Source organism: Dendrobates tinctorius, unplaced genomic scaffold (genome assembly GCF_039654945.1).
Source record: "Dendrobates tinctorius isolate UK_male_01 unplaced genomic scaffold, ASM3965494v1 ptg000060l, whole genome shotgun sequence".
Lineage (NCBI taxonomy): Eukaryota > Metazoa > Chordata > Amphibia > Anura > Dendrobatidae > Dendrobates > Dendrobates tinctorius.
In genome coordinates this window covers 16,230,995-16,258,764 of record NW_027361728.1, presented here as the reverse complement: position 1 = coordinate 16,258,764, position 27,770 = coordinate 16,230,995, and the positions used below count along the sequence as shown (strand labels likewise).

The 27,770-nt window shown below is 44.3% G+C and overlaps 2 protein-coding genes across 2 annotated transcripts in view; one reads left to right on the top strand and one right to left on the bottom strand.

Annotated features, from left to right (window-relative positions):
* Window positions 1-3,987: 3,987 nt before the first annotated feature.
* RFC4 (replication factor C subunit 4) overlaps window positions 3,988-27,770 on the top strand; it is a 69,242-nt gene continuing 45,459 nt past the window's right edge. Inside the window, exons 1-2 of the mRNA XM_073578747.1 lie at window positions 3,988-4,315; window positions 25,896-25,974. Coding sequence (XP_073434848.1) covers window positions 4,194-4,315; window positions 25,896-25,974 — 201 coding nt within the window. The 5' untranslated portion in view covers window positions 3,988-4,193. The remainder of the gene's footprint in view (window positions 4,316-25,895; window positions 25,975-27,770) is intronic.
* Window positions 21,641-25,877, bottom strand: LOC141092723 (uncharacterized). The gene is made up of 4 exons (XM_073579118.1): window positions 25,791-25,877; window positions 22,950-23,091; window positions 22,718-22,868; window positions 21,641-22,393 (listed from the first exon to the last, which is right to left on the bottom strand). Exons 1-4 carry the CDS (start codon window positions 25,875-25,877, stop codon window positions 21,766-21,768), a joined length of 1,008 nt encoding a protein of 335 aa, XP_073435219.1. The 3' UTR covers window positions 21,641-21,765.

Genomic DNA, 27,770 nt, shown 5'->3' with positions numbered 1-27,770 from the left:
CCTATGTGTAACTTTGTTTCATGAGGATGGACTGATTTTTAAGTTAGAACAAATAATGTACTGAGTGCCACCACAAGCCCTCTACTGTACATACAGTATGATATTCCCACAGCTCACTATATAACATGTATGATGGTCCTCACAGCCCCATATATACTGTATTATTGCCCCCCCCCTGCCTCATTCCTACTATATTGTGGCCCCAACAGCTTATTCACTGTATTATGACCCCAACAACCCCTTATATACTGTATTATGGTCCCATAGCCCCATGTATAGTGTATTATGGCCCCACAGCCCTTTTAATACTGTATTATGACCCCAACAGCCCCATTAATACTGTGTTATGGCCCCCATAGCCCCATATATACTGTGTTTTGGTCCCCACAGTCCCTTACATACTGTATTATGACCCCATCAGACCCAATTATACTGTATTATACTGTATTATGGCTCCAAAAGATCTTATATACAGTATTATGGCCCTCAGCCCCATTTTCACAGAGTTATGTCCCTCACAGCTCCTTATATATGGTATGCTGGCCTTAACAACTCCAAATATGTATGATGGTCCTCACACCTCCCTATATACTTTATGATGGCTCCTGATATACTGTATGTTGACCTCCATAGCCCCTTATATACTGTATAATGGCCCCCACAGCTCCTTACGTACTGTATGATGGCCTTCACAGCCCATTATATACTGTATGCTGGCCCCCACAGCTCCCTATAGCCTCCTATATACTTTATGGCCTCACAACCCCTTATACATGGTATTTTGGCCCCCACAGCTCCCTATTTATAGTATGATGGTCTCCACAATCTTTTATACACTTTATTATTTATCATACAGCTCCTTATATATAGTACTAGTTATTAAACCCATGCTACTCTGGGGTGACAAACATTTTTATTGGTATATTTTTCATTTTACACCATTTTTTGAAGACACTATGTCTCCAAATTCGCATATACAGTGTCTTCAATAAAACAGTGCCGGAGATTGTGGTATGTGCACGCGCTGACTCCAGCGATATTTTATTGAAGCAATGTAATACAACAGTGATGGCGAACCTTTTAGAGATCGAGTGCCCAAACAGCAACCCAAAACCCATTTATCACAAAGTGCCAACATAGCAATTTAATCTGAATGTTCAAGTTTTAGTTTAGAAAACACAACTAAGGCCGGAGTCACACTTGTGAGGAATACGGACAAGTGCTATGCGATAAAACATCGCATAGCACTCGGACCGCTGTTAATCTATGGGGCAACTCCCATCACCATTTTTTTTCTTGGCCGTATTAGATGTGCGAGTGAAATTGCAGCATGCTGCGATTTGCTGCGTATATTGGCCGAGACTCGCCAATGAAAGTCTATGGCTGCAAGAAAAAAATCGCACAGCAATTACACCATGCGAGTGCTGTCCGATTTTTACGCACCGGTGTCCTTTGAAAAGCCGGCAATTCATGTGCGGCTACAGTAAAATCACACTGACAGCTTAAAAAACAATAGATAGAATAGATATATACACATAAAATACATACAGCTCTGGAGAAAATTAACAGACCACGAGTCCTGTCATGGGCAGCCCATTCTCTAGGTCTCAACCCCATTGAAAGACTCTGGAATGTAATCAAGAGGAAGATGGATAGTCACAAGCCATCAAACAAAGAAGAACTGCTTAAATTTTTGAGCCAGAAGTAGTGTGAAAGACTTGTGGAAAGCATGCCAAGACGCATGAAAGCTGTTTTTAAAAATCATGGTTATTCCACAAAATATTGATTTCAGAACTCTTCCTGAGTTAAAACATTAGTATTGATGTTTCTAAATGATTATGAACTTGTTTTCTTTGCTTTATTTGAGGTCTGAAAGCAGTTTTTTTTTTATTTTGACCATTTTTCTTATATACTGTACAGCTCTAACAAAAATTAAGAGACCATTTTCAAATGTTCAGGTGGTCTGATTTTTATCTTTATAGGTATATTTTTTATCACCTAAAACATGCAAAATTTCTGGCTCTCACAGACCTGAAACTTCTTCTTTAAGAGTGTCATGATCCCTGTGCGGGTTGGACCCGCACGCTTGGGGTTTATGTCTGGAACCAGTGTTGGTGGACCTGCACTTCTGGGGTTAAATGTTACGACCTCAGTGCAGGTTCTTACCTGCACACCTGGGGCTTATTATTGTGGCCTCTCCTTGGTTCTGGGAAAGCTTCTTATAGCCTCAGGAAGCTCCAATCCCCGTCAGTTATACTTTCGCTCTTGGCAGAGTGTGTTGACCCCTGAGTGTGTTTGTGCTGTTTTCTTGTTTGCCTGATACTTTGGTTTCGACTCGGTCTGTTCTCTGGATACTGCTTGTTGGATTCTGCTTGGTACCTTCTACGTCTGTTTGGCTTTGACCACTGCCTGTCCCGGACTATCCGTTCTGTCTCATCCCTGGTACTTTACGCTATCTCTGTGTATGACCCCCGTTTGTCTGACCTGGGCATTCCTGTAGTTGTGTCCTGCCGATCTCTGGCAGCAGGATGCTAAGCCCCGCCCCTTGCAGTCACATGACCGTAGGTCCTTCACTGCTTGCTAACTTCAGCGTCTCCAGGTCCTGTTTGCCTGAGCTTCAGCCGTATCTGACCCTGGGCCCCCCTGCAGTGTGGGTGAGTCCCTGCTCAGCGGTGGCTGCATGTCGGCGCTGACAGGACCATGACAAAGAGGCTCCTCTGTCCTCCACTCATTACCTGTAGTAATGGCACAGGTAAAAAAATGCAGTGTTTGCAGACCTCAAATAATGCTAAGAAAAGAAGTTCATAATCATTTAGAAACAACATTACTAATGTTTTAACTCAGGAAGAGTTCAGAAATCAATATTTTGTGGAATAACCATGATTTTTAATCACAGCTTTCATGCGTCTTGGCATACTTGCCACCAGTCTTTCACACTGCTTTTGGGTGACCTTATGCCACTCCTGGTACAAAAATTTAAGTAGTTCTTTGTTTGATGGCTTGTGACTATCCATCTTCCTCTTGATTACATTCCAGAGGTTTTCAATAGGGTTCAGGTCTGGAGATTGGGCTGGCCATGACAGGGCTTTGATGTGGGGCTGGTTGTATAGGCACTACTGCAACCACTACCGATAATTTATTAAAATTACGGTAGTATTAGCATGTACTGACGTTGGTGGTATAGCGTGCCGAGGGTTTAGGGGGCTGGACCTGCAGCAAGGCAGGATTTGTGCTGATGTCAATGTTATGGTATGCTGTGGACCCCTTGCTGACACGCTGAGGTGAGGGGAGGGGGGTGGAGAGAGAGAGACATGGGGGGTTAACACTTAGTGTCCAGGCAAGAGAATCTCTCTCTTGCCGGGCACTTGTGGGGTTAACCCCACAGAGAGATCTCTCTCTCACCCAGACACTGTGAGTGTTAACCCCACAAGTGCCCGGCGAGAGAGATCTCTCACAAGTGTCCGGGTGACAGAGAGAGATCTCTCTCTCGCCGGGCACTTGTGGGGTTAACATTCACAGAGTCCGGGCATGCGCTGTGGAAAAAGCCGGTCCGGCGCTGCAAAAAAACGTTACATGGAACGTTTTTTCCAGACGCCGGATCAGGCAAAAACCGGATACGCCGCATAGGTATCCGGCGCGATGCGGCAATAATGAAACTGAATGGGGGAAAAACCGGATCCGGTGGCAACCGGCGCCGGATCCGGTTTTTACACTTTTCGCCGCATCGCGCCTGATGCTGAAAACCGGATGTGTGAAAGAGGCCTCAGTGTTGTCTGTATTTCTCAGCAGGGATGAGTTGCCCCATCTTCTCTTGCTATACAGCACTCTAGTGACTACTACACGTCTCCCAGCCTGTAGTTGGCCTCCTCCTCCCCTCTCCGGCTCGGTAATTATGCCCAGTGTCTGTGACACTCGTGTTCCATCCACATCACATGAATGTGGGCACTGGGCAGGACATGCGGCTCTTCTGCTCTACACAGCGTGCGAGAAGGCGGTCACATGACACAGTGATGTCACTGGTAGGTCCGGTCACATGGCTACTCGTCAGCCACGTGACCTGGAAGTGACTGGCGCGGTTTTGGCGCGCTGGCTCCCGGAGTTGAAGCTGAGAGCGGCAGTGAGAGCAGTGTGCGCCGGCGGTCAGCGCGTCCCTCGCTCCTCGCCTCACACCACGGCTGGCTCCCAGCAGCACAATGCAAGCGTTTCTGAAAGGCGGGACGTCCATCAACACGAAGCCGCTGAAGGAGAAGACTTCAGCCTCCACATCTGGCGCCGACGGCAAGAAGCAGAAGCCAATCCCTTGGGTGGAGAAATAGTGAGTTTCCTCCTAGTTCCCATCTCCAGGCTTCATGTACTCTGCCTGTCACAGCCCTCGTCGGCCCCACGTCAGTCACTTCTAGCAGAAGTGCCGGCATGTGCCCCTCATGTGGTGAATGGATATAATGCAGACAGGCTGTGTGCACACGTGCGGATTTTTAGCGTTTTTGCCGCATTTTTTCACCGCGAAAACAATTAGTGTATGTGCACACGTTGTGGATTCTCCTGCGGATCCACAGCGGTTTTGGTCCTGCGGGCTGCGGTGTACAGTACCATAATATCCTATGGGAAATGGAAACCGCGGTGCAGATGGTGCTGATTTTTCCGTGCGGATTTGCTGCGGTTTCTAATCCGCAGAATTGACATGTCAATTCTTTCTGCGGATCACCATCTCCTCCATTGTAGAGGTGATAAACTGCAGGACTTTTGACCTGCTGATTTTGCTAAATCCACACATATCAACCCTTAGGGTGTGTGCACACGTTGTGGGTTCTGCTGCGCAATTTTCCACGCAGATTTGTCTGAATCCGCAGATCAAAAGACCTGCGGTTTATCTGCGGAGTAGCCTGCGGTTTTCCCCTGCTGTTTGAAACCTGTCATGGAGCAGGTGCCAAACCGCTGCGGATTTGAAACCGCAGCAAATCCGCTCGGAAAATTCTGCACCGGGGGCACTGCGGTTTTCATTTTACATGGTACTGTATTGTTATACAGTACCATGTAAACTGCTGCAGATCCGCAGGGCCAATTTTGCGGATCTGCAGCAGAATCCGCAACGTGTGCACACACCCTTACAATGTGCAACCCATTATATTCAATGACATTCTGCACATGCATTCTTTTCCCTGTCTTTGGAATGTGGGAGGAAACCCACGCAAACTCCTTACAGATGTTGTCCTTGGTGGGATTTGAACCCAGGACTCCAGCGCTGCAAAGCTGCAGTGCTATCCACTGAGCCACCGTTCTCACTGATAGAAAATGTAAAGTACAGACCAAATGTTTGGACACACCTTCTCATTCGAAGAGTTTTCTTTATTTTCATGACTATGAAAATTGTAGATTCACTCTGAAGGCATCAAAACTATGAATTAACACATGTGGAATTATATAATTAACAAAAAAGTGTAAAACAACTGAAAATATGTCTTATATTCTAGGTTCTTCAAAGTAGCCACCTTTTGCTTTGATGACTGCTTTGCACACTCTTGGCATTCTCTTGATAAGCTTCAAGAGGTAGTCACCAGAAATGGTCTTCCAACAGTCTTGAAGGAGTTCCCAGAGATGCTTAGCACTTGTTGGCCCTTTTGCCTTCACTCTGCAGTCCAGCTCACCCCAAACCATCTCGATTGGGTTCAGGTCTGGTGACTGTGGAGGCCAGGTCATCTGGCGTAGCACCCCATCACTCTCCTTCTTGGTCAAATAGCCCTTACACAGCCTGGAGGTGTGTTTGGGGTCATTGTCCTGTTGAAAAATAAATCATAGTCCAACTAAACGCAAACTGGATGGAATAGCTTGCCGCTGCAAGATGCTGTGGTAGACATGCTGGTTCAGTATGCCTTCAATTTTGAATAAATCCCCAACAGTGTCACCAGCAAAGCACCCCCACACCATCACACCTCCTCCATGCTTCACGGTGGGAACCAGGCATGTAGAGTCCATCCGTTCACCTTTTCTGTGTCACACAGAAAAGGGGAAGAAGGTGGTCCCAGGCAACTATAGGCTGGTGAGTCTGACTTCTATACCAGGAAAGATCTTTGAACAAATTATTAAACATGTATGTCAATACCTGGATAAGAATGAAGTGATCAAACAGAGTCAGCATGGGTTTGTAACTAATAAGTCATGTCAGACTAACTTAATTTCCTTCTATGACGGTATCACTGATTGGGTGGATCAAGGAAATGCTGTAGATATAGTATATCTTGACTTCAGCAAAGCATTTGAAAAAGTCTCTCATACAATCCTTATTGAAAAAATGACTAAGTATGGAATGGACAAGGCAACTGTTAGGTGGATTCATAACTGGCTTAGTGATCGGACCCAAAGAGTGGTCGTAAATGGCTGCACATCCAGTTGGAAGAATGTCTCAAGTGGGGTAACACAGGGCTCTGTCCTGGGCCCTGTATTGTTCAACATCTTTATCAACGATTTAGATGAAGGAATTGAGGGTAAACTGATTAAATTTGCTGATGACACAAAGCTAGGAGGGATAGCTAATACTAGAGAAGAGAGAGAGAGGATTCAAAAAGACTTAAATAAACTGGAGAAGTGGGCAGCAACTAACAGAATGGTTTTTAACAGGGAGAAATGCAAAGTACTACATCTGGGCAATAAAAATGAAAAAAACATACAGAATGGGAGGAATAGGGCTAAGTGACAGCACATGTGAAAAAGACTTGGGTATACTAATAGATCACAGACTGAATATGAGTCAACAGTGTGATGCAGCAGCAAAAAAGGCAAATGCAATTCTAGGATGTATTAACAGAAGCATACAGTCTAGATAACGTGAAGTCATTATTTCCCTCTACTCCTCTTTGGTGAGACCTCATCTGGAATAGTGTCCAGTTTTGGGCACCACATTTTAAAAGACATCAACAAACTGGAACAAGTTCAGAAAAGAGCGACCAGAATGGTGACCGGTCTGCAAACCCTGTCTTATGAGGAAAGGTTGCAGGATTTGGGAATGTTTAGTTTGCAAAAGAGAAGACAGAGGAGACTTAATAGCTGTCTACAAATATCTAAAGGGCTGTCACATTGTAGAAGATCAACTTTATTCTCATTTGCACAAGGAAAGACTAGAAGCAATGGGATGAAACTGAAGGGGAGGAGACACAGATTAGATATTAGAAAAAACTTTTTGACAGAGTGATCAATGAGTGGAACAAGCTGCCACGAGAAGTGGTGAGTTCTCCTTCAATGGAAGTCTTCAAACAGAGGCTGGACAGACATCTGACTGGGATGATTTAGCGAATCCTGCTTTGAACAGGGGGTTGGACCAGATGGCCCAGGAGGTCCCTTCCAACTCTACGATTCTATGATTCTACGGTGGTTGGAACCAAAGATCTCAAATTTGGACTCATCAGACCAAAGCACAGATTTCCACTGGTCTAATGTCCATTCCTTGTGTTCTTTAGCCCAAACAAGTCTCTTCTGCTTTTTCCCTGTCCTTAGCAGTGGTTTCCTAGCAGCTATTTTACCATGAAGGCCTGCTGCACAAAGTCTCCTCTTAACAGTTATTGTAGAGATGTGTCTGCTGCTAGAACTGTGTGGCATTGACCTGGTCTCTAATCTGAGCTGCTGTTAACCTGCTATTTCTGAGGCTGGTGACTCGGATGAACTTATCCTCCGCAGCAGAGGTGACTCTTGGTCTTCCTTTCCTGGGGCGATCCTCATGTGAGCCAGTTTATTTTTAGCGCTTGATGGATTTTGCCACTACACTTGGGGACACTTTCAAAGTTTTCCCAATTTTTCGCACTGACTGACCTTCATTTCTTAAAGTAATGATGGCCACTCGTTTTTCTTTACTTAGCTGCTTTTTTCTTGCCATAATACAAATTCTAACAGTCTATTCAGTAGGATTATCAGCTGTGTACCCACCAGACTTCTGCACAACACAACTGATGGTCCCAACCCCATTTATAAGGCAAGAAATCCCACTTATTAAACCTGACAGGGCACACCTGTGAAGTGAAAACCATTTCCAGTGACCACCTCTTGAAGCTCATCAAGAGAACGCCAAGAGTGTGCAAACCTGTAATCAAAGCAAAAGGTGGCTACTTTGAAGAACCTAGAATATACAGTAAGACATACAGTATTTTCATTTGTTTCACACTTTTTTGTTAATTATATAATTCCACATGTGTTAATTCATAGTTTTGATGCCTTCAGAGTGAATCTAAAATTTTCATAGTCATGAAAATAAAGAAAACTCTTTGAATGAGAAGGTGTGTCCAAACTTTTGGTCTGTACTGTGCATGAAAAAACTAATGTCTGAATGAGTGCTTAGAGCTAGATACGTGCTAGCATAATGTGATACCCTACTCAATCTCCTGCAAATAATTATTTGCCATTTTGTTATGTTAGTACTATTCCTGCTCTTGGACAGTTTTTCCAAAATCCGGGCACTCTGTGATTATCTTGTTGCACTAAGGCTATGGTCACACATTGTGTTTTTGCTGTGATTTCAGAAATGTTCTTTTTTCCTGACTGAATTGGAAAACTGCTGCGTTTTTGCAAACTGAAACATGTCGCTTATTTCAGTGTTTTACCTATATAAAGCAATGAGTAACTGCAAAAATGCAGCAAGAAAATGCAGGTATCAGGTTTTGGTGCAAAAACCTAAGGAAGTTGCGTTGTTTTTTTTTTTGGGGTGGGGGGCAAACTTATTAGCATGCACAAGAGACAATAAAAACACCACAGCAAAAAGTATTTTTTGTAAGTGGCTTCTTTATTGCCAAGAGAGCAGTTTTTGACTGCAGAAAAAAAGCACAACGTGTGAACATTGCCTTAGAGCAGACATGGGCAAAGTGCAGCCCTCGGGCCACATCCAGCCCTCTGGCTGTCTCAGTCTGGCCCGCGGACCGAGACAGCCGTGGGGCTGGAAAACAGAGGTTCACGGGCTGCACGATATCCGCCTGGCCACTCGCTGTTTCCATCTACGCCTCGGCTCTGCGCAGCACTGCTGGCTCCTTTGGTGGAGGAGGGGCCTCTGGCCACTTCCTCCACCATTCAGCGTGTGGAACAGCTGACACGATGAAATGAAGTCATCCCGTCGGCTGTTTACTCCTGAGAGTCCGCGCACTGGAGGCAGGGAGAGAAGCACAGCACCAGGGAATGGGACAAGGTGAGTATGTGGTGGTTTTTTTTTCCCCCTTATGTGTATGGGCTATTTGGGTGGGCATGGGGAGGCTATGGGGGTGACGACATGATGCTGCGCACATGGGTTGACGACATGGTGTTGCATATGGGGGCAACATGCTGCAAATGGGGAGGCTATGGGGGCAACATGCAGTGTATTTAGGGAGGCTGTGTGGGGCTCATGCTGCATATAAGGGGCTGTTGGGGGGGCTCATACGATATATAGGGGGATGTCAGCATACTTAATTCTGCTCAATATACAATTCTGATACAATTAATATTAATAAAATTATCAATAATATAATAATTATAAAACATCGATATTAATATTAAGCAGAATTATTTTTGGCCTATTGGTTCGGCCCTCCACAACAGTCACGGCTTTCATGTGGCCCCTCAGGAAAATTAATTGCCCACCCCTGCCTTAGAGTAAAGTCTGAGTGGGTACAATTTATATTAAGTTATGGTTTTTATGAACAACTAGCTGAAGAGCCCGGCGCTGCCTGGGCATACTAACTAACTGTGGTTAGTTATAGCAAATTATAATTATCCTCCATCCCATAGTCCCGTGCCCATATACCCATCATACATATCCACGATCCCATAGGCCCGTGCCCATATACCCATCATACATATCCTCCATCCCATAGTCGAGTGCCCATATAACCATCACACATCCTCCATCCCCTAGTCCCATGCCCATATACCCATCACACATCCTTCATCTCATAGTCCCATGCCCATATACCCATCATACATATCCGCCATCCCATAGTCCCGTGCCCATATACCCGTCATACATATCCTCCATCCCATAGTCCAGTGCCCATATACCAATCACACATCCTCTATCCCATAGTCCCGTGCCCATATACCCGTCATACATATCCTCCATCCCATAGTCCAGTGCCCATATACCCATCACACATCCTCCATCCCATAGTCAACCATTATGACATCATAGTGAGCGGCGGGGCTTGCAACCTATGATGACATCAGCGTCGCCATGGCAACCATTATGACATCGTAATGAGGGGCGGGGCTTGATACACTTTTTCCCCATTATGTAGATAGGGGCAAAATTGTTTGGTGAATTGGAACGCGTGGGGTTAAAATTTCGCCTCACAACATATCCTAGGGCACTCTCGGGGTCCAGACGTGACTATGCCAAATTTTGTGGCTGTAGCTGCGACGGTGCGGATGCCAATCCCGGACATACATACATACACTTGAGCTTTATATATTAGATGGATTACTTCCCTAGTATTGGTGATTCTTGCATTTTTGCCAGTCTGCCTTACAAAAAGAAAACGTGTAGGCAACAGTTCATGAGCTATGGTGCAGTTACTAGCATACAAACTGACAAAGTACGCCACATTTACCACAATGGTCAATGGTGCATGATAAATTCGGCACATTTTAGATATTTGTCCTACTATTCTACCGTTTTTTGGTATTGGAACCTTTTTTGTGCCAATAATGTTGGCACGTTTTGAGCCACACTAAAGAAAGGGTTTAAAGCCAAATTCAGATAATCATCACATCCAATGCATATACCAGTCACTGGTCACCTGACCAAACTTGACCGCCTCATAGTTCCAGTGCCTTGCGAAAGTATTCGACCCCCCTGGAACTTTTTATCTTTTCCCACATATCATGCTTCAAACATTAAGATACCAAATGTAAAATTTTGGTGAAGAATCAACAATAAGTGGAACACAATTGTGAAGTTGAACGGACTTTATTGGTTATTTTACATTTTTGTGGAAATTCAAAAGTGGGGTGTGCAAAAAGAAAACTGGGAAACCTTATTGACTCGAGTATAAGCCTGGGTATGCATTGTCCCCTCGTCCCCATTCGGGTATGCACGGCCTCTTCGTCCCCATCCTGGTATCCATTGTCCCCTCGTCCCCATCCTGGTATGCACGGCCACTTCGTCCCCATCCAAACATTTTGATCAAGACGGGGGTTGCCATAGTATTATTATTATTATTATTATTATTATTTATTGTTATAGCGCCATTTATTCCATGGCGCTTTACATGTGAGGGGGGTATACATAAAAACAAGTACAATAATGTTAAACAATACAAGTCATAACTGGTACAGGAGGAGAGAGGACCCTGCCCGCGAGGGCTCACAATCTTCAAGGGATGGGTGATAATACAGTAGGCGAGGGTAGAGCTGGTCGTGCAGCGGTTTGGTCGATCGGTGGTTACCGCAGGTTATAGGCTTGTCGGAAGAGGTGGGTCTTCAGGCTCTTTTTGAAGGTTTCGATGGTAGGTGAGAGTCTGATATGTTGTGGTAGAGAGTTCCAGAGTAGGGGTGATGCGCGAGAGAAATCTTGTATGCGATTGTGGGAAGAGGAGATAAGAGGGGAGTAGAGAAGGAGATCTTGTGAGGATCGGAGGTTGCGTGCAGGAAAGTACCGGGAGACGAGGTCACAGATGTATGGAGGAGACAAGTTGTGGATGGCTTTGTATGTCATGGTTAGGGTTTTGTAATGGAGTTTCTGGGCAATTGGGAGCCAGTGAAGGGATTGACAGAGGGGAGAAGCTGGGGAATAGCGGGGGGACAGGTGGATTAGTCGGGCAGCAGAGTTTAGAATAGATTGGAGGGGTGCGAGAGTGTTTGAGGGGAGGCCGCAGAGCATGAGGTTGCAGTAGTCAAGGCGAGAGATGATGAGGGCATGGACTAGGGTTTTTGCAGATTCTTGGGTGAGGAATGAACGGATGCGTGAAATATTTTTGAGTTGAAGTCGGCAGGAAGTGGAAAGGGTTTGGATATGTGGTTTGAAGGAGAGATCAGCATCAAGGATTACTCCGAGGCAGCGAGCTTGTGGGACTGGGGAGAGTGGGCAGTCATTTACTGTAATTGATAGGTTCGTAGGGGGGGTCACGTGAGATGGGGGAAAGATGATGAATTCTGTTTTGTCCATGTTGAGTTTCAGATATCTAGTGGAGAAGAAGGATGAAATAGTGGACAGACATTGAGGGATTCTGGTTAGTAGGGAGGTGATATCTGGTCCAGAGATGTAGATCTGTGTGTCATCAGCATAAAGATGATACTGAAAGCCATGAGATTCTATGAGCTGTCCCAGGCCAAAGGTGTAAATAGAGAACAGCAGGGGCCCTAGGACTGAACCTTGTGGGACTCCGACAGATAGGGGGCGAGGTGAGGAGGTGGTGTGTGAGTGGGAGACGCTGAATGTCCGGTCTGTTAGGTATGATGAGATCCAGGAGAGGGCCAAGTCTGTGATGCCGAGGGATGAGAGGGTCTGTAATAATAGGGAATGGTCCACTGTGTCAAAGGCAGCCGACAGGTCCAGGAGGAGGAGGACAGAGTAGTGTCGCTTGCTCTTGGCAGTTAAGAGGTCATTGGTGACCTTAGTAAGGGCAGTTTCAGTGGAGTGGTGTGACCGGAAGCCAGATTGTAAGCGGTCGAAGAGGGAGCAAGAAGAGAGATGGGAGGACAGTTCAAGGTAGACGTGTTGTTCCAGTAGCTTGGAGGCGTATGGGAGAAGTGATATAGGGCGATAGCTAGATACAGAGGATGGGTCAAGAGAGGGCTTTTTGAGGATAGGTGTGATGGAGGCATGTTTAAAGCTTGAGGGGAAAACACCAGTTGTTAGTGATAGGTTGAAGAGATGGGTTAGGGTGGGGATGAAGACTGTGGTGAGGTTTGGGATGAAGTGGGATGGGATCGGGTCGAGTGCACAGGTGGTGAGATGTGATCTTGAGAGTAGAGTGGAGAGTCGATCTTCTGTAATGGTGGAGAAGTTGGTTTTGAAGGTGGAGGGCTGGGAAGTCGGGAGGAAGGGCTCTGGGGGTTGTTGACCAAAACTGTCCCTGATGTTATCAATTTTCTGCTTGAAAAATGAGGCAAAGTCTTCAGCTGAGATGAGTGGGGAGGGAGGAGGTGCTGGGGGGAGGAGGAGAGAATTGAAGGTGTTGAATAACTGTTTAGGGTTGTGAGACAGGGAGGATATGAGAGATGAGAAGTAGGTTTGTTTAGCTGTGGCGAGTGTGGTCTTGAAAGTAGTGAGGGACTGTTTGAATGCGATGAAATGCTCGTTGGAGTGGGATCTTTTCCATCTGCGCTCAGCAGCCCTGGAAGCTCGCCTCAGCTCTTTGGTCAGGCTGGTGTGCCAGGGCTGTCTGTTGATTTTGCGAGTTTTGGTATGTGTAAGTGGGGCAGCGGATTCCAAAGCTACAGCTATTGTGGTGTTATATAGAGCGGCAGCGTCATCCGCATTGTGTAAGGAACTTATATCTGTAAGAGGGAGGAGGGATTCGGAGAATGAGTGTAGGTCAAGGTGTTTAAGATTCCTGCGAGGGTGTGAAAGTTTGTGGGGTGGGGATTGTAGACATGGAGTGAAGAGGGAAGAGAATGTGAGCAGGTTGTGGTCAGAGAGAGGAAGAGGTGAGTTAGAGAGGTTAGATAGGGAGCAGAGGCGGGTGAAGATGAGGTCCAGTGTGTGGCCATCTTTGTGGGTGGCTGTAGAAGACCATTGAGTGAGGCCGAAGGAGGAAGTGAGAGATAGAAGTTTAGTGGCAGCTGAGAGGGAAGTGTCAATGGGGATGTTGAAGTCGCCCATGATGATAGTAGGGATGTCCGCGGAAAGGAAATGAAGTAACCAGGTGGTGAAGTGGTCAAAGAAGGTGGTGGCTGGCCCTGGGGGGCGGTAGATGACAGCCAGTTGGAGGTTGGAGGGGGAGTAGATGCGCACAGAGTGCACCTCAAAGGAAGGGAGGGTAACAGAGAGTGGCAGTGGGATTGGGGTGAAGGAGCAGGTATCTGACAGGAGAAAACCAACTCCTCCACCATGTTTGCTGCTGGGGCGGGGGGTGTGAGAAAGGTGGAAGCCGCCATACGAAAGTGCAGCAGGAGAGGCTGTGTCAGAAGGGGTGAGCCAGGTTTCGGTGATGGCGAGGAAGGTAGTGGACAACCCCTTTAAAGACAGCCCAAAAGGTATCATGGTTGTATTGCGAGGGGTATGACAAGAAGTTGTTCTTTAATTTGCGAAAAAAATGTATTTTATTTTTTTGCCACTTATGTAGAAATACAACTACAAATGTCCTACTTCTTGTGAAAACATTAACCTGTAGACGGGAACCCCGCAAATTTCTTACCTTCCTGCGGCACGGCATTAGGTTTCTCAGGGCTGGTGCAATGTCACCTGTGTGACATGGTGCAGATAAACTGCAGGACATTTGGCAGTCCCATACAACCTGTCCAATTACTACTCTAATTAAATTCAATTGAATTAGGGATTATCCTGTCAACTTTTTTTTATTTATTTTTTTAATTATAAATTAGTTGTGGCTTTGAGAAGTAATAAAATGAACTTGTACTCACCTCCCCTGGGTCTTTTCTGCCACTGCTCTGGTGATTTTTGTAAAGGCTACAGAGGTGACGCGTCTACAGTGCCCAATCGGTGTGAGCTCAGCTGCTCTACCGATGTAGATCACATGAGTTGATGAGCTCAGTGATTGTCTGCAGCTCCTTTATAACCGCATGCACCATATTAACTTGTGGGGTGTTTATTGTTGGGAGAAAATGAGGAGCTTGTCTAGGGCTTGCCCAGGGTTTACAGGCAGTTCATTACAAGCGGGGGTGCAATTGCTTCCTGGGGAACAGAGTGAAGTGCTGAAATCTGGTTGAAATAAAAATTAGAGAACCTACTTTTTTCAGTCTTAATCTTGGTGCCGATTAGGTGCTGTGCTTGTGACATGACTAAATTAGAGTGTATTTTCCTACAATTAGTGTAAATGGATTGTTATCAGTTCTGTGGAGAGAGATATAACTGGATGTCGCCAGAGATGAGGACACACATAATTCAGAGTGACTGAGGCCTAGTAAACAAGAGCAAACTACCAGTGCTGATTTTCTGGTCAGTGTGACATAGCTTTTTCAACCCCTGGTGTAAGACGAGGTTCACATTAGCATTTGAGTCCGCAGCGTATCATCCGCAAATGCATGCAAAACACATGTTTACACAGCGTTTTTTATGTGCATCATCTTACGCATGATGAAAAAAACAGCGTGTGCATGCGCTTGTATGCATTTTCGCATGTGTTTGCATTGTTTATGCGCATGCGTTAGATATGGCATCAGACAAAAATGGGCCTGTCTCATGGGATTTCTAAATGTATTTTGAATAACGCATGCATACGCATGCCCCTGCGTACGCATGCCCCTGCGTACGCATGCCCCTGCGTACGCATGCCCCTGCGTACGCATGCGTTCCCATAGACAGTAAGGCTGTGTGCCCACGATGCGATTTTTAAGCGTTTTTGCTGCGATTTTCGGGGTGAAAACGTTTAAAAATCTTGTATAGAACGCACCCCATGCATTCCTATGGCATTCCGCACATGCTGTGCTAATGCTGCGCTTTTTTCCGTGGCGGAAACGCATCGCGGAAAAAATCGCAGCATGATCATTCTTTTGTGCGGAATCGCAAAGAATTGCCGCGATTCCTCACCCATAGGAATGCATGAGAATCGCTTACTTCCCGCATGTGGCTATGCCCACCATGCGGGAAGTTAAGCGTCTCATGTGCGGTTGGTACCCACGGTGTGGAGGAGAGGAGACTGTCCTCCAGGCCCTGGGTACCATACCCCTGTAAAAAAAAGAATAAAAAATAAAAAAATCGGGGTATATTTACCTTCCGACGTCCCGCGCTGCTTTCCCGGGGCTCAGCGTTCCCAGTAATGCCTTGCGGCAAGGTCCTGTTATGACGTAGTCTCGCGTGACTCTAGTGGTCTCGCGAGATCGCTATAGTAACGCGAGACCAACGTCATCACAGGTCTCCCAAGGCATTACTGGGAACGCTGAGGCCCGAGATGGCAGCGCAGGACGTCGGAAGGTAAATATACCCCGATTTTTTTTTTTTTTTTTAACATTTTATCTTTTACTATTGATGCCGCATAGGTGGCCTCCATAGTAAAAAGCTGCTCACACTTGTCAAACACTATGTTTGACGAGTGTGACCAACCTGTCAATCGCTTGGAAAGTGCTTGAGAAAATCGTGGCAAAATCGCGAACAGAATCGCTGTGAAATCGCGCGGAAAAAACCGCGCAATTTCTGGGAAGGAGTCCGGTTTTCAGTGTGCGTTTTAACACGCAACGCGGGCACATAGCCTAATGCGGTTTTTTTATGCGCTCATCTGCCTGCGCATATTTGACAGATTTTTGACGCCTCAAAAAATGCAACATGTTGCGTTTTGCCGGACACCGCCGCAGACCGAAGCGAGCGCATACAAACGCATGTCCCTGTATACACCTGCTAAATATATGTACGCATGACGCATGTGGATCAAACTCTGTGCGCAAACAGATGCAAATGTGAAAACAGTCTTAATGTGTTAGGGCTTGGGCATGCTTTGCAGATTTGGTGCGTTTTTTTCCCTTGCAGATTTGCTATGAAAACCTGAAGCAGTCCTGATACTTGCAAAGTGAATGAGAATCCTGAAGTCTCATGAACACGTTGCTTATTTGTGACTTGCAGATTTGGTGCATAAATTATCTGCAGCATGTCAATTCTCTGTGCGTTTTTGCCCTTCGGTTTTTGCCATTGACTTCTCTTGCAGCTGTGTTTTTCCTGCCCAAAGACTTAGAAATAGTGCTGCCAGAGATTTCTGCATCCATTTACTCAATGTGTGCAAAAAACCTTACGCTGTTATTGTTTTCCAGTTGTATAAATTGTTGCCCAATCCTGAGGATAAGCCATCATTATCAGATTGGTGGAGTCCTGACTTTATACACCACATAGCTGTTAGGAGCCACTCCAGCTTCACTATGACTTGGGCTGCATTCCCACATGCGTTCCTGTTTGTGTGCTGACTCGTCCTGTCAGCACAAAAACCTATAGTTTCTTCAGTCTTTTCACACAAATAGATCAAAAATGGAAACACCCGTTTTATGCCTATTATTTGATAAATTGTCACGTTTTAAAAACTTCTGAGGGAAAAAAAAACATGCATGGGAGAGAAATGTGCCGTTTTTCTCAGATATGAAAAAAGAAACTGTTGTGTGATTTTGGCCTCTTAAATGTATTCTGATTCCAGAAAATAAATGTTACTCCTTGTAGAATGAAAATTCCTAAGATTATACGTATATTTTCTAGATCAATCTTTCACTGTTTTCGGAATCTTTATTTAACCACTTCCTGATGTAGGATGCAGGACTGTGGAGGTGGTAAGACAAACCATCAACTCCTCAATTTCCCTGACTCCGTCCCCACAGCACTGGCTCACTACTGAGCATGTACATAAAGTGTAGCACAGATTCATCTCAGCTAAAAGCCGAGATCCTTACATTAGGAACAGACATTTATAGGACATTTCATAACTTTCCCAGATTCTTATGAAATCATTTACAGCATATCCTGCACTGAACCACTGTACCAATTTATTATATATATTTTGAGTTGGTCCATTTTATACTGACTCCACCAATATGGACACCACAGCCCTGGTAGGATGTAACAGTAGATTCTATGTCGGGTACTGGGTAGTGTAGAGGGCTCTAGGGCTGAGCCTGTTCCATACATGGTGTGTGCCCGCTGTGCTATGCAGGAGGCGTCCATCGAAAACTGCAGCACTGTGCGCACTTCACATGTCTGCAGAGTTTTTCGTGATAAAACCTTGAAATCCCTTTAACAAATTGCACTATTGTTATAAAGATTTCCAATTTGAATCTTTTGTTCTTTCAGAGACTGTCGGATTTATACATTCCTCTTCAGTTGTTGTTTTTTTTTTTTTTTTTGTGTAATGTAGACCAGACTGGTTAATTAGTAGTCAACCATTGCATTAACACTATGTAAAGCTGTTTATACACTAAGGCTATGTGCACACGTAGTAAATTTCCCTGCTTTTTTTTTGTTGACAAAACCGCACCTCTTGGCAGAAACCGCATGTGCGGTTTTGGTGCGTTTTTTTCTGCGGTTTTTCCTGCAGTTTTTTGGCAGAATTGTCTGCGGTTTTGCACTAGAAGAAATTAAATAAAGTTGGACAATACTGTACTCAAGAAAAAAAAAGGTGATGTCATTTCCTGCTCCAACCCCCCCAGCCTCCATTTTGCTTTTACCAATAAGAATGATGACTGACAGAAATGAGCAGCAGAGTGCCCAGCGGGATGAAGATTTCAGCGTGCAGCGCCAAATGGTCCGCAGGCCGTTCAGAATCCTCATGCTGGGGTGTTTGCTGGAAATCCTGATGCAGCATAGAGAGCAGGTAATAGGGTTTGATGATGTTTGAGTTTAAATTTTTTGGGATAAGGACCGTGATTATGTTTGGGATTCCATTGTGGATAGGATTGGGGTTTGTTGGTAATAGGGTTATATGGCTGTAATTAGGATTAGGCTTGTGATTGGGTTAGGTTATTGATTAGTGTTTGGATAATATAGACTTGGGATTGGGTATGGGATTATGGATTGGGTATGGGATTATGGATTGGGTATGGGATTATGGATTGGGTATGGGATTATGGATTGGGTATGGGATTATGGATTGGGTATGGGATTATGGATTGGGTATGGGATTATGGATTGGGTATGGGATTATGGATTGGGTATGGGATTATGGATTGGGTATGGGATTATGGATTGGGTATGGGATTATGGATTGGGTATGGGATTATGGATTGGGTATGGGATTATGGATTGGGTATGGGATTATGGATTGGGTATGGGATTATGGATTGGGTATGGGATTATGGATTGGGTATGGGATTATGGATTGGGTATGGGATTAGGGTTATGGTTGGGTTTTGGATTAGGGTTATGGTTGGGTTTTGGATTAGGGTTATGGTTTGGTTTTGGATTAGGGTTATGGTTGGGTTTTGGATTAGGGTTGTAGTTTTGTTTGGATTATGAATACATTTTGGATTGTTGTCGTTTGTGAATTCAGACTTTATATTATGTTTTTGATTACGAGTATTTATGTGATTAGGGTTATGAATCAGAAAATGGTTCGCATGTCTGTTTTTTGAGTGTGCTGTCTACTAAATGTAAAATTTTATTTTAGGCTCAGCAGCAGCAGCGCAGAAGGAGAAATCAAGGACGTAAATTTTGGGTGCACCCACTCTTAGTCGACCGAACCGACAAAGGGCATTTTAACGTTCTTTATAATGATTTGAGGAGGTAAGTTGTAAAATAACTCAAGCAGTTTTACTATGTAAAATGTGTATAAAAGTATGTAATCATTATTAACCTTTTTTTTTTTTTACTTTGAAGATATCCTGAAAAGTTTGTGTCCTTCTGCCGGCTTCCAATCGCCGCCTTTGATCATCTGCTTGAAGTCTTGGGTCCTCATATTACATTTGCTGATACGTTCATGAGGAAGGCGATCACTGCTGAGGAAAGGCTGCTCATCACCTTGCGGTAAGTAAATAATTGTCGCTTAGAATGTCATTACGGCCCTTTCACACATCAGTGTATCCGGTAGGGGTTATTATATTGGGAACATGTAACGTAGACACTGACACAGGTAGACACACTATAATTAATGGGTCTATGTACATGTCAGCGTGTTTCTTTCCAGCTTTCTTTTTACACCTGGTTGTTTGCCACAACATAGAATACTTCATAGAAGACATCAAAGGCGTTTTATAGCGGCCATACATGCTGACACGTTACAGTACATTTTTGTGTGACTTTTCTAATTATTTTTTTTTCTTTTCAGGTTTTTGGCCACAGGAGAGAGCTACACATCCCTACACCTCCAATTTAGAGTTGGTAAATCCACCATCTATCAAATTGTGAGGTGCACATGTGCCGTCATCTGGCAGAAGTTGCAGCCCATGGTAATGCCTTCCCCAACCGAGGAGACTTGGCTGCAGGTCGCGGCAGGCTTTCAGTCTGTGGCCAATTTCCCAAACTGCATAGGTGCAGTTGATGGTAAACATGTACGAGTGCAGAAGCCACCACGATCAGGATCACGCTTCTTTAATTACAAGAAGTATTTTTCGGTGGTCCTGATGGCGGTGGCTGATGCACATTACAAATTTGTTGCCATCGACGTTGGTGCCTATGGCAGTATTGGGGATTCTCGGGTGTTGCGAACATCACATGTTGGACAGCAAATTCTTCAAGATGGCGAAACGCTCCCAGCCCCAAGACCTTTGCCGGGTTCCACACATCCAGTGCCCTTTGTGATGGTATCGGATGAGGCCTTTCCATTAATGACCACCCTGCTGCGCCCATACCCACGAAGGGGACTGACTGCCCGGCGGAGGATTTTTAATTATCGGCTGAGTCGTGCACGAAGATATGTGGAATGCACCTTTGGGATCATGACTAGTCAGTGGAGGATCTTTCACACTGCCATCCAGTTGGATCCTGACACCATTGACACCGTGATTAAGGCATGCTGTGTACTCCACAACTATGCTCGTGAGTACAGCTCCGAGGTAGATGTGGAGTACCAGCAGCCACAATGTAATCCAGTGCGCCATGTGGGAAGACCATCCAACTCGGGTGTGCGTGTGAGAGAAACATTTACTGACTATTTTATGAGTCCACAAGGTGCCGTGCACTGGCAATACTCCTGTGCTGGTGTTGAGCAGTCTGAACAGCTGTGAAAGATCCAAGAAGAAGTTGAGCGGCAGCAAAGAAGGACCCGTTTTTTGGTTTTTATTTGGTGGATTGATAACAACATCGTATCGATGGGCACCGCCAGGACCACATGACCACCACTATGGATAATTAAACGTTTGTTTTTACTTTTATACCGGTGGTCTATTGATTGGACTCAGGATGTACTATTGGGGATGCTGGGACCGGCCATTGAGCCATGTTTGCCTCATCTTGAATATTGTAAAATCTTCCTCTTTGGTTAGAGCACCTATTTCAACCTGCTAAGTACCTTGGCTGGAATCAGCCATTAATACTGCCCATCCGCTTAGTTTACCATGACTGGCACTTAATTCAATTTGGTTACTTTCTTCCATGTTGTCGGGCGTCCTGGCCTGATTCTCCACCATATATGAGTAACATTTTGGATGTACTAAGATGTTATTTAAAGCTGATGTTAAAATAAAATGTTTACACCTTTGTGCACAAGTGAAATTTTTTTTGTGCTTAACTTTGTCGTAATGCATGACTAAAGTTTTTGGATTGGTTGAACACATTTGGTGTATTTGTTGTCTGTCTATTGAGTTGCCCTTACAGATTGGAGTTATTATATAATCATCAATTAGTGGTATGATATCCTAGGCTAGAATTATAGTTTCTATGTATCCTTTTACGCCCAAAAATTTTTTTAAATTGATAATGTTTTGGACCTCATTTTTAAATTTGCACTAGGTCATGTTTATTATCTAGGTACCATAGTCCCGTAACAGCATCACCATAGTTTGAATCTACACAGTAGTGTTGTCAGGATGTACCCATGACACTGGCCATATGTAGCCGTAGTTTAGGCCCCTTCGAATTTAGAGAAAGAACACAAAGTAAATTTTCAAATAAAAATTTATTTGAAAAACAATAAACTTTATTACAAACATTGTAATTAATTTTTCAATGTGAAAGAGAACAGATGGCCAACAACATTTTGGCCCAACAACAAAAATGTCAGCCACAAACTTTATTTAGTTTAAATTATGGTACTGTGGGTAGTACCCATAGTTTGTTGCTGCGTCCTGAGTGTAATGATTTGGTGGGGGACCTAGCAGCTCAGTTGTGTATGGGTGACTGCCTTGAGATTGGGCATTTAGTGGTTGGCCTTGGTTTTTTTTTCTGAAAAGTCCTAACACGGACATCAAAATTTCATCATACGGCAAAATCGGTGCGGGATCATGTAACGCTGTAAGCGACATCTGTACCAGGCTTGTGAAAATGTTCTGGCGATCCGGTGGCAGGGAGCGAGCCTTGTTTGCAATTTGGAGAGCAAAAAAATCAAATTCGTCTTCCGTGCTAGACCTCTTTATCATGGCTTGCGTCTCATTAGCGGCTTTGATTGTTTTATCCTCGTTTTTTTTTTTTGTTTTTTTTTGGTTGGGCTGTTCTGACACCGTACCGCCAGCCCTTCCTCTAACTGTTTCCGCTACCAAACCATTTTCAGCAATGGTGGAAGCCGATGCCACAGCATCTGATGACAATGGGGCAGCACCAGCAACATGTTCACCAGCTGAAGAACCGGTCACAGCAGCTACATTTGAAGGTCCAGAAGCCTCTTCAGAATCTTCCTCTGCCGGAGGGTCAATATTGCCTTGAGTGCTGTTTTAGGAAAAAAAAGCATAATGTCAATATAATATATACTAATCTTGTAGAGACACAGTGCAAACACAAGACAAGCGACATGCTGTGGGGACAAAACACGTGTCCAGGGACGTAGCTCTACAACCTCCACAGTTTTTACACATAGTGGAGAGGGAAATTCATCACATCTCCTCTATTATGCTGTTCTATGTGGGCACAACAAATAAAAATAACGGTGGCGTTGTATGAAGCATTGCATACACAGCCAATTCTGTCATACCACCTACAAAGAGAGGATGGATAGCTTAAAAATACTTTTTATTTAAAAAAAAAACCATTTACCTACGCAGTGTCCGGCCAGTTAACAAAAATTGTAGTTCCTCATAAAAAGGGAACGAGTGTCGGGTAGGAGACGATCCACTTTTATTGCAGCTTGCCACATATTTATGGAATCTGTCCTTCACGGATCTCCATCGTTGCTTGACATCTTTCTCTAAACCAAAAAAAACCAAAAACATTAATTCTAATATTTAGGTACACCTATTTTTGTAGTGTCAGCGAAGATTTGAATTACCAATTTGCAACTGTGTAGCATTATTACACGAATCCCAGTCAGGATACAGCCGGCGTAACACTTTGGTCCAGCAGTGATCCCGGTAATAGCGGTCCTTGTAGGCCTCGTCAGAAGGGTCCCATATGGCTTGAAAATCACGGACCTACAATGTAGAGATTACAATCATTAAATACTATGTTTACCAGAAAAAGAAAAAAAAAAAAGGGAAAAGCATTTACGGCAATAAAAAATTTTTTTTACCCTAACCCAACCCTACACCTAATCTCAGTGAAAATATTAAAAATATGTAAAAAAAAAAATAAATAAATGCACAAGTCAAAAAAAAGCCTCTGTGAAGAACCGCAACCTGGCACGTTATTTATTCCGTGTTGGATTTACACTGTCACACAGCGAGCCGTGACTGACGCTGTGCCGGCCACCTCTGTGACTGAAAGGCCAAGGCTGACAAAAGGAATAAAGTTAATTTGCTACCAGCAGCGATTTTTTTTTTTTTTTTTTTTTTTTTTTTTTTTTTGGCCTCCGCAATAGAAGCACGAAGGCTCTTCGGATGGGGTATGGCGGTGAAAGTGAGGAGGTATGGCAGTGACGGTGAGGGGTCCCCCTATATTTTAGGGCCAGAAAGGCTATGCAGACAGCTGAGGGTTAATATTTGTAGCCGTGCTATGAATATCAGCCCACAGCTGTCTGCGTAACCTTTCTGGCTCAAAAAAAAAAGGGGTCCCAACCCAAAATTTTTTTTACGTGGGGTCCCCCTATATTTTAGGGCCAGAAAGGCTACGCAGACAGCTGAGGGTTAATATTTGTAGCCGTGCTATGAATATCAGCCCACAGCTGTCTGCGTAACCTTTCTGGCTCAAAAAAAAGGGGTCCCAACCCAAAATTTTTTTTACGTGGGGTCCCCCTATATTTTAGGGCCAGAAAGGCTACGCAGACAGCTGAGGGTTTATATTTGTAGCCGTGCTATGAATATCAGCCCACAGCTGTCTGCGTAACCTTTCTGGCTCAAAAAAAAGGGGTCCCAACCCAAAATTTTTTTTACGTGGGGTCCCCCTATATTTTAGCGCCAGAAAGGCTACGCAGACAGCTGCGAGCTGATATTCATAGCCTAGGAAGGGGCCATGGATTTTGGCCCCCCCCCCCGGCTACAAATACCAGCCCGCAGCCGCCCCAGAACCGGCGCATCAAAGATGCGCCAATTCCGGCACTTAGCCCCTCTCTTCCCACTCCCGCACAGTGGCGGGATGTGGGGTAATGAAGGGGTTAATGTCACCTTTCATCGGTGACATTAAGCCCGGTTAATAATGGAGAGGCGTCAAGAAGACGCCGATCCATTATTAATCCAAAAAAGGTCATTTTGAAATAAAACACAGACACCAAAAAAAAAAAAATTTAATGAAATAAAAAAACACAAGTTTTTGACAAAAAATTCTTATTTTTCACTCAATCCAACGCCCTCGTTCTCCTAGAAAAAAATTAAAAATAACAAACCAAATTTATACTCCCTGTTCCGTCGCAGTCCATAAACGAGGGTCCCACGACGATCTGCCATGGAGAACAGTCACATCCTGAGATGTGACCATCCTCCATGGCTGCAGAAACACACTGACAGGAGCTAAGCTCCTGCAGTGTGTTACTGCGCATGCGTGAGAGAGTTTACCGGAGTTCATTGACTCCGGTACTCTCCTTTACGGCAATGCTGCGTGGGAAAGGTCACACGCAGCTACATTGCCGTAAAGCGAGGTCCCGGAGCACCCGAACACCGGAAAACTCCATGAAAAACGGCAGGAGCATCGCTATGTGGTGAGTATGTTTATGTTGTATGTCCTTTATTGTATGTTGTATGTGTATTGTATGTGTCATGTATTTTTTTTTTTTAACCCTTTACTGAGCAATTGTGCACGGTCGCCGCAGGGACTACTCTCCCATACAGCGACTGAGCACAATTGTGGGCCTACCGTCGCATGGGGACTGACGCACACAGACTGACGCACACAGACAAACACATACAGACGCACACAGACTGACGCACACACACACATACATGCATACATACCAAATCTATGAGACGGCCCACATCGATCCCCATGCGACGGTAGCCTTCCATGACGTTATGGCGACTTCCTTCTTCTTCCCTACACTCCGCCCACGCACTTCCTCTTCCTACTGACATCACTTCCTTCTGCGTTTTTTCACCCAATTCCGCAGCAATAACCGCAGATATTTTTATCTCTGCGGTTTTGCTGCGGAATTGCGTGACTCAATGGAAGTCAATGGGTGCAGAAACGCAGCAGAACCGCACAAACAATTGACATGCTGCGGATTGTAAACCGCAGCAAAACCGCGCGGAAAAATCCGCAGCATGTGCACATGTTTTTTTTATTTTCATAGGAAATAAAGGGTTTGTAAAACGCTGCAGAATCTGCAGCGTTTCCACAGGCCCAAAACCGCTGCGGAAACGCAGCAGAATCCGCAAAGTGTGCACATACCCTAAGGATACACTTTTGTGGTGGTTGATTTATTTTTGTTCTTTGTTTCCATTGATGGCACCCACATGGGTGTCATGAGATTTGTTTTCTCAAAAGCCATATTTGCTATATTGGGTAAAAGTCCTGTGTCTTTTCGGATTGGCTGGTAATCAGGTTTGCTTCCTTGTGTTTTTTTTTTTTTCTTTCATATTTTGTATTGGGTGTAATGTTTGTAGTTGTCCATATGAGGGCACGCTAAAGTAACATTGTATTTTCTTATCTTTATAGTATCCTTTATTGTAATTGTTTGTTTTTCTTTGGTTTTATAAACCTTTTAATACTCTACTCGACTACCGCAATTGACTACAAAACCTACGTTAATTTTGTGTGACAGAGTAAGAAACATGGCTTGAATTCCTGATTGTGATTGTATGTCGTGCTTTTTGTTTCGTCTTATATTCATCATATGGTTTCTGTGCAGCCGTCCCAAATGTGTGGATGAAGTTGCTTTCCAAGAAGAGGTGGTGGCTGTGCTGAAGAAGTCACTGGAAGGAGCTGATGTAAGTAAGTCATATTATAGAGAGCTTGTTTTGGATTACTAAAACAATATATTCACATGTATCTTTAACCCCTTCGCACCAGACCCTGTTTTTGCCTTCGTGACCGGGCCAGTTTTTTCAATTCTGACCAGTGTCACTTTATGAGGACATAACTCTAGAACGCTTTAACGGATCCTGCTGATTCTGACAGTTTTTTCGTGATATATTGTACTTCATGATGGTGGTAAAATTTCTTAGATATGACTTGTGCTCATTTGTTAAAAAAAAAAAATCGAAATTTTGCCAAAATTTAGAAAATTTTGCAATTTTCAAACTTTTAATTTTTATGCCCTTAAATCAGAGAGTGACATCGCACAAAATGGTTAATAAATAACATTTCCCACATGTCTACTTTACATCTGCACAATTTTGCAAACATAATTTTTTTTTTGTTAGGAAGTTTTAAGGGTTAAAAGTTGACCAGCGATTTCTCATTTTTACAACAAAATTTACAACACCATTTTTTTAGGGACCACCTCACATTTGAAGTGAATTTGGGGGGTCAATATGACAGAAAATACCCAAAAGTGACACCATTCTAAAAACTGCACCTCTCAATGTACTCAAAACCACATTCAAGAAGTTTATTAACCCTTCAGGTGCTTCACATGAATGAATGGAATGTGGAAGGAAAAAATGAACATTTAACTTTTTTTTCACAAATGTTTTACTTCAGAACCATTTTTTTAATTTTGAACCACAAAATTTTTTGTGCAATTTCTCCCGAATACGCCGATACCCCATATGTGGGGCTAAACCACTGTTTGGTCACATGGCAGAACTCAGAAAGGAAGGAGTGCCGTTTGACTTTTTCAATGCAGAATTGGCTGGAATTGAGATCGGACGCCATGTCGCATTTGGAGAGCCTCTGATGTACCTAAACAGTGGAAACCCCCCACAAGTGACCCCATTTTGGAAACTAGACCCCCTAAGGAACTTATCTAGATGTGTCGTGAGCACTTTGAACCCCCAAATGTTTCACAGAAGTTTATAACGTAGAGCCATGAAAATAAAAAATAATTTTTTTTTTTCCACAAAAATGATCTTTTAGCCCCCAATTTTTTATTTTCAAAAGGGTAACAGGAGAAATTGGACCCCAAAAGTTGTTGTCCAATTTGTCCTGAGTACGCTGGTACCCCATATGTGGGAGAAAACTACTGTTTGGGCACAAGGTGGGGCTCGGAAGGGAAGTAGTGACGTTCTGCAATGCAGACTTTGATGGCATGGTCTGCGAGCGTCATGTTGCGTTTGCAGAGCCCCTGATGTGCCTAAACAGTGGAAACCCCCAAGTCTAATTCCAACCCTAACCCCAACACACCCCTAACCCTAATCCCAACCCTAACCACAAACCTCACACCAACACATCCATAAACCTAGCTCTAACCTGCATACCTGCTTTTTTTTCTTTACTTTTTTTTTTTTTTTGCGACAAGATCGCTGCCCTGCGATCTGACTCATAGTAACGCCACTTCTCCTCTGATGTCACACTGACAGATGATCAGAGGAGAAGTAGCGTTACTGTGTGACTAGATCGCTGCCTGGCACAGCTGTGCCAGGTAGCAATCTAGTCACACAGTAACGCTGCTTCTCCTCTATCGGTGTGAGATCAGAGAAGTGGTGTTACAATGAGTGAGATAGCCGGGAAACAAGCAGCTTTCCCAGCGAGCTCTCTCATTGGCTGCTGTGACGCTGACGTCACCAGGACCTGAACCAATCAGGTCTCGATGACGTTGGGGGGCCCAGCATGCATTGTGCAC

Coding starts and splice junctions, on each gene's coding strand:
- LOC141092723 (XM_073579118.1), bottom strand. CDS start 25,877: ATGAATATAAGACGAAACAAAAAGCACGACATACAATCACAATCAGGA. Junction 22,869..22,949: donor TGCTACACAGTTGCAAATTG/GTAATTCAAATC, acceptor TTTTTGGTTTAG/AGAAAGATGTCAAGCAACGA. Junction 22,394..22,717: donor ACTGGCCGGACACTGCGTAG/GTAAATGGTTTT, acceptor TTCCTAAAACAG/CACTCAAGGCAATATTGACC.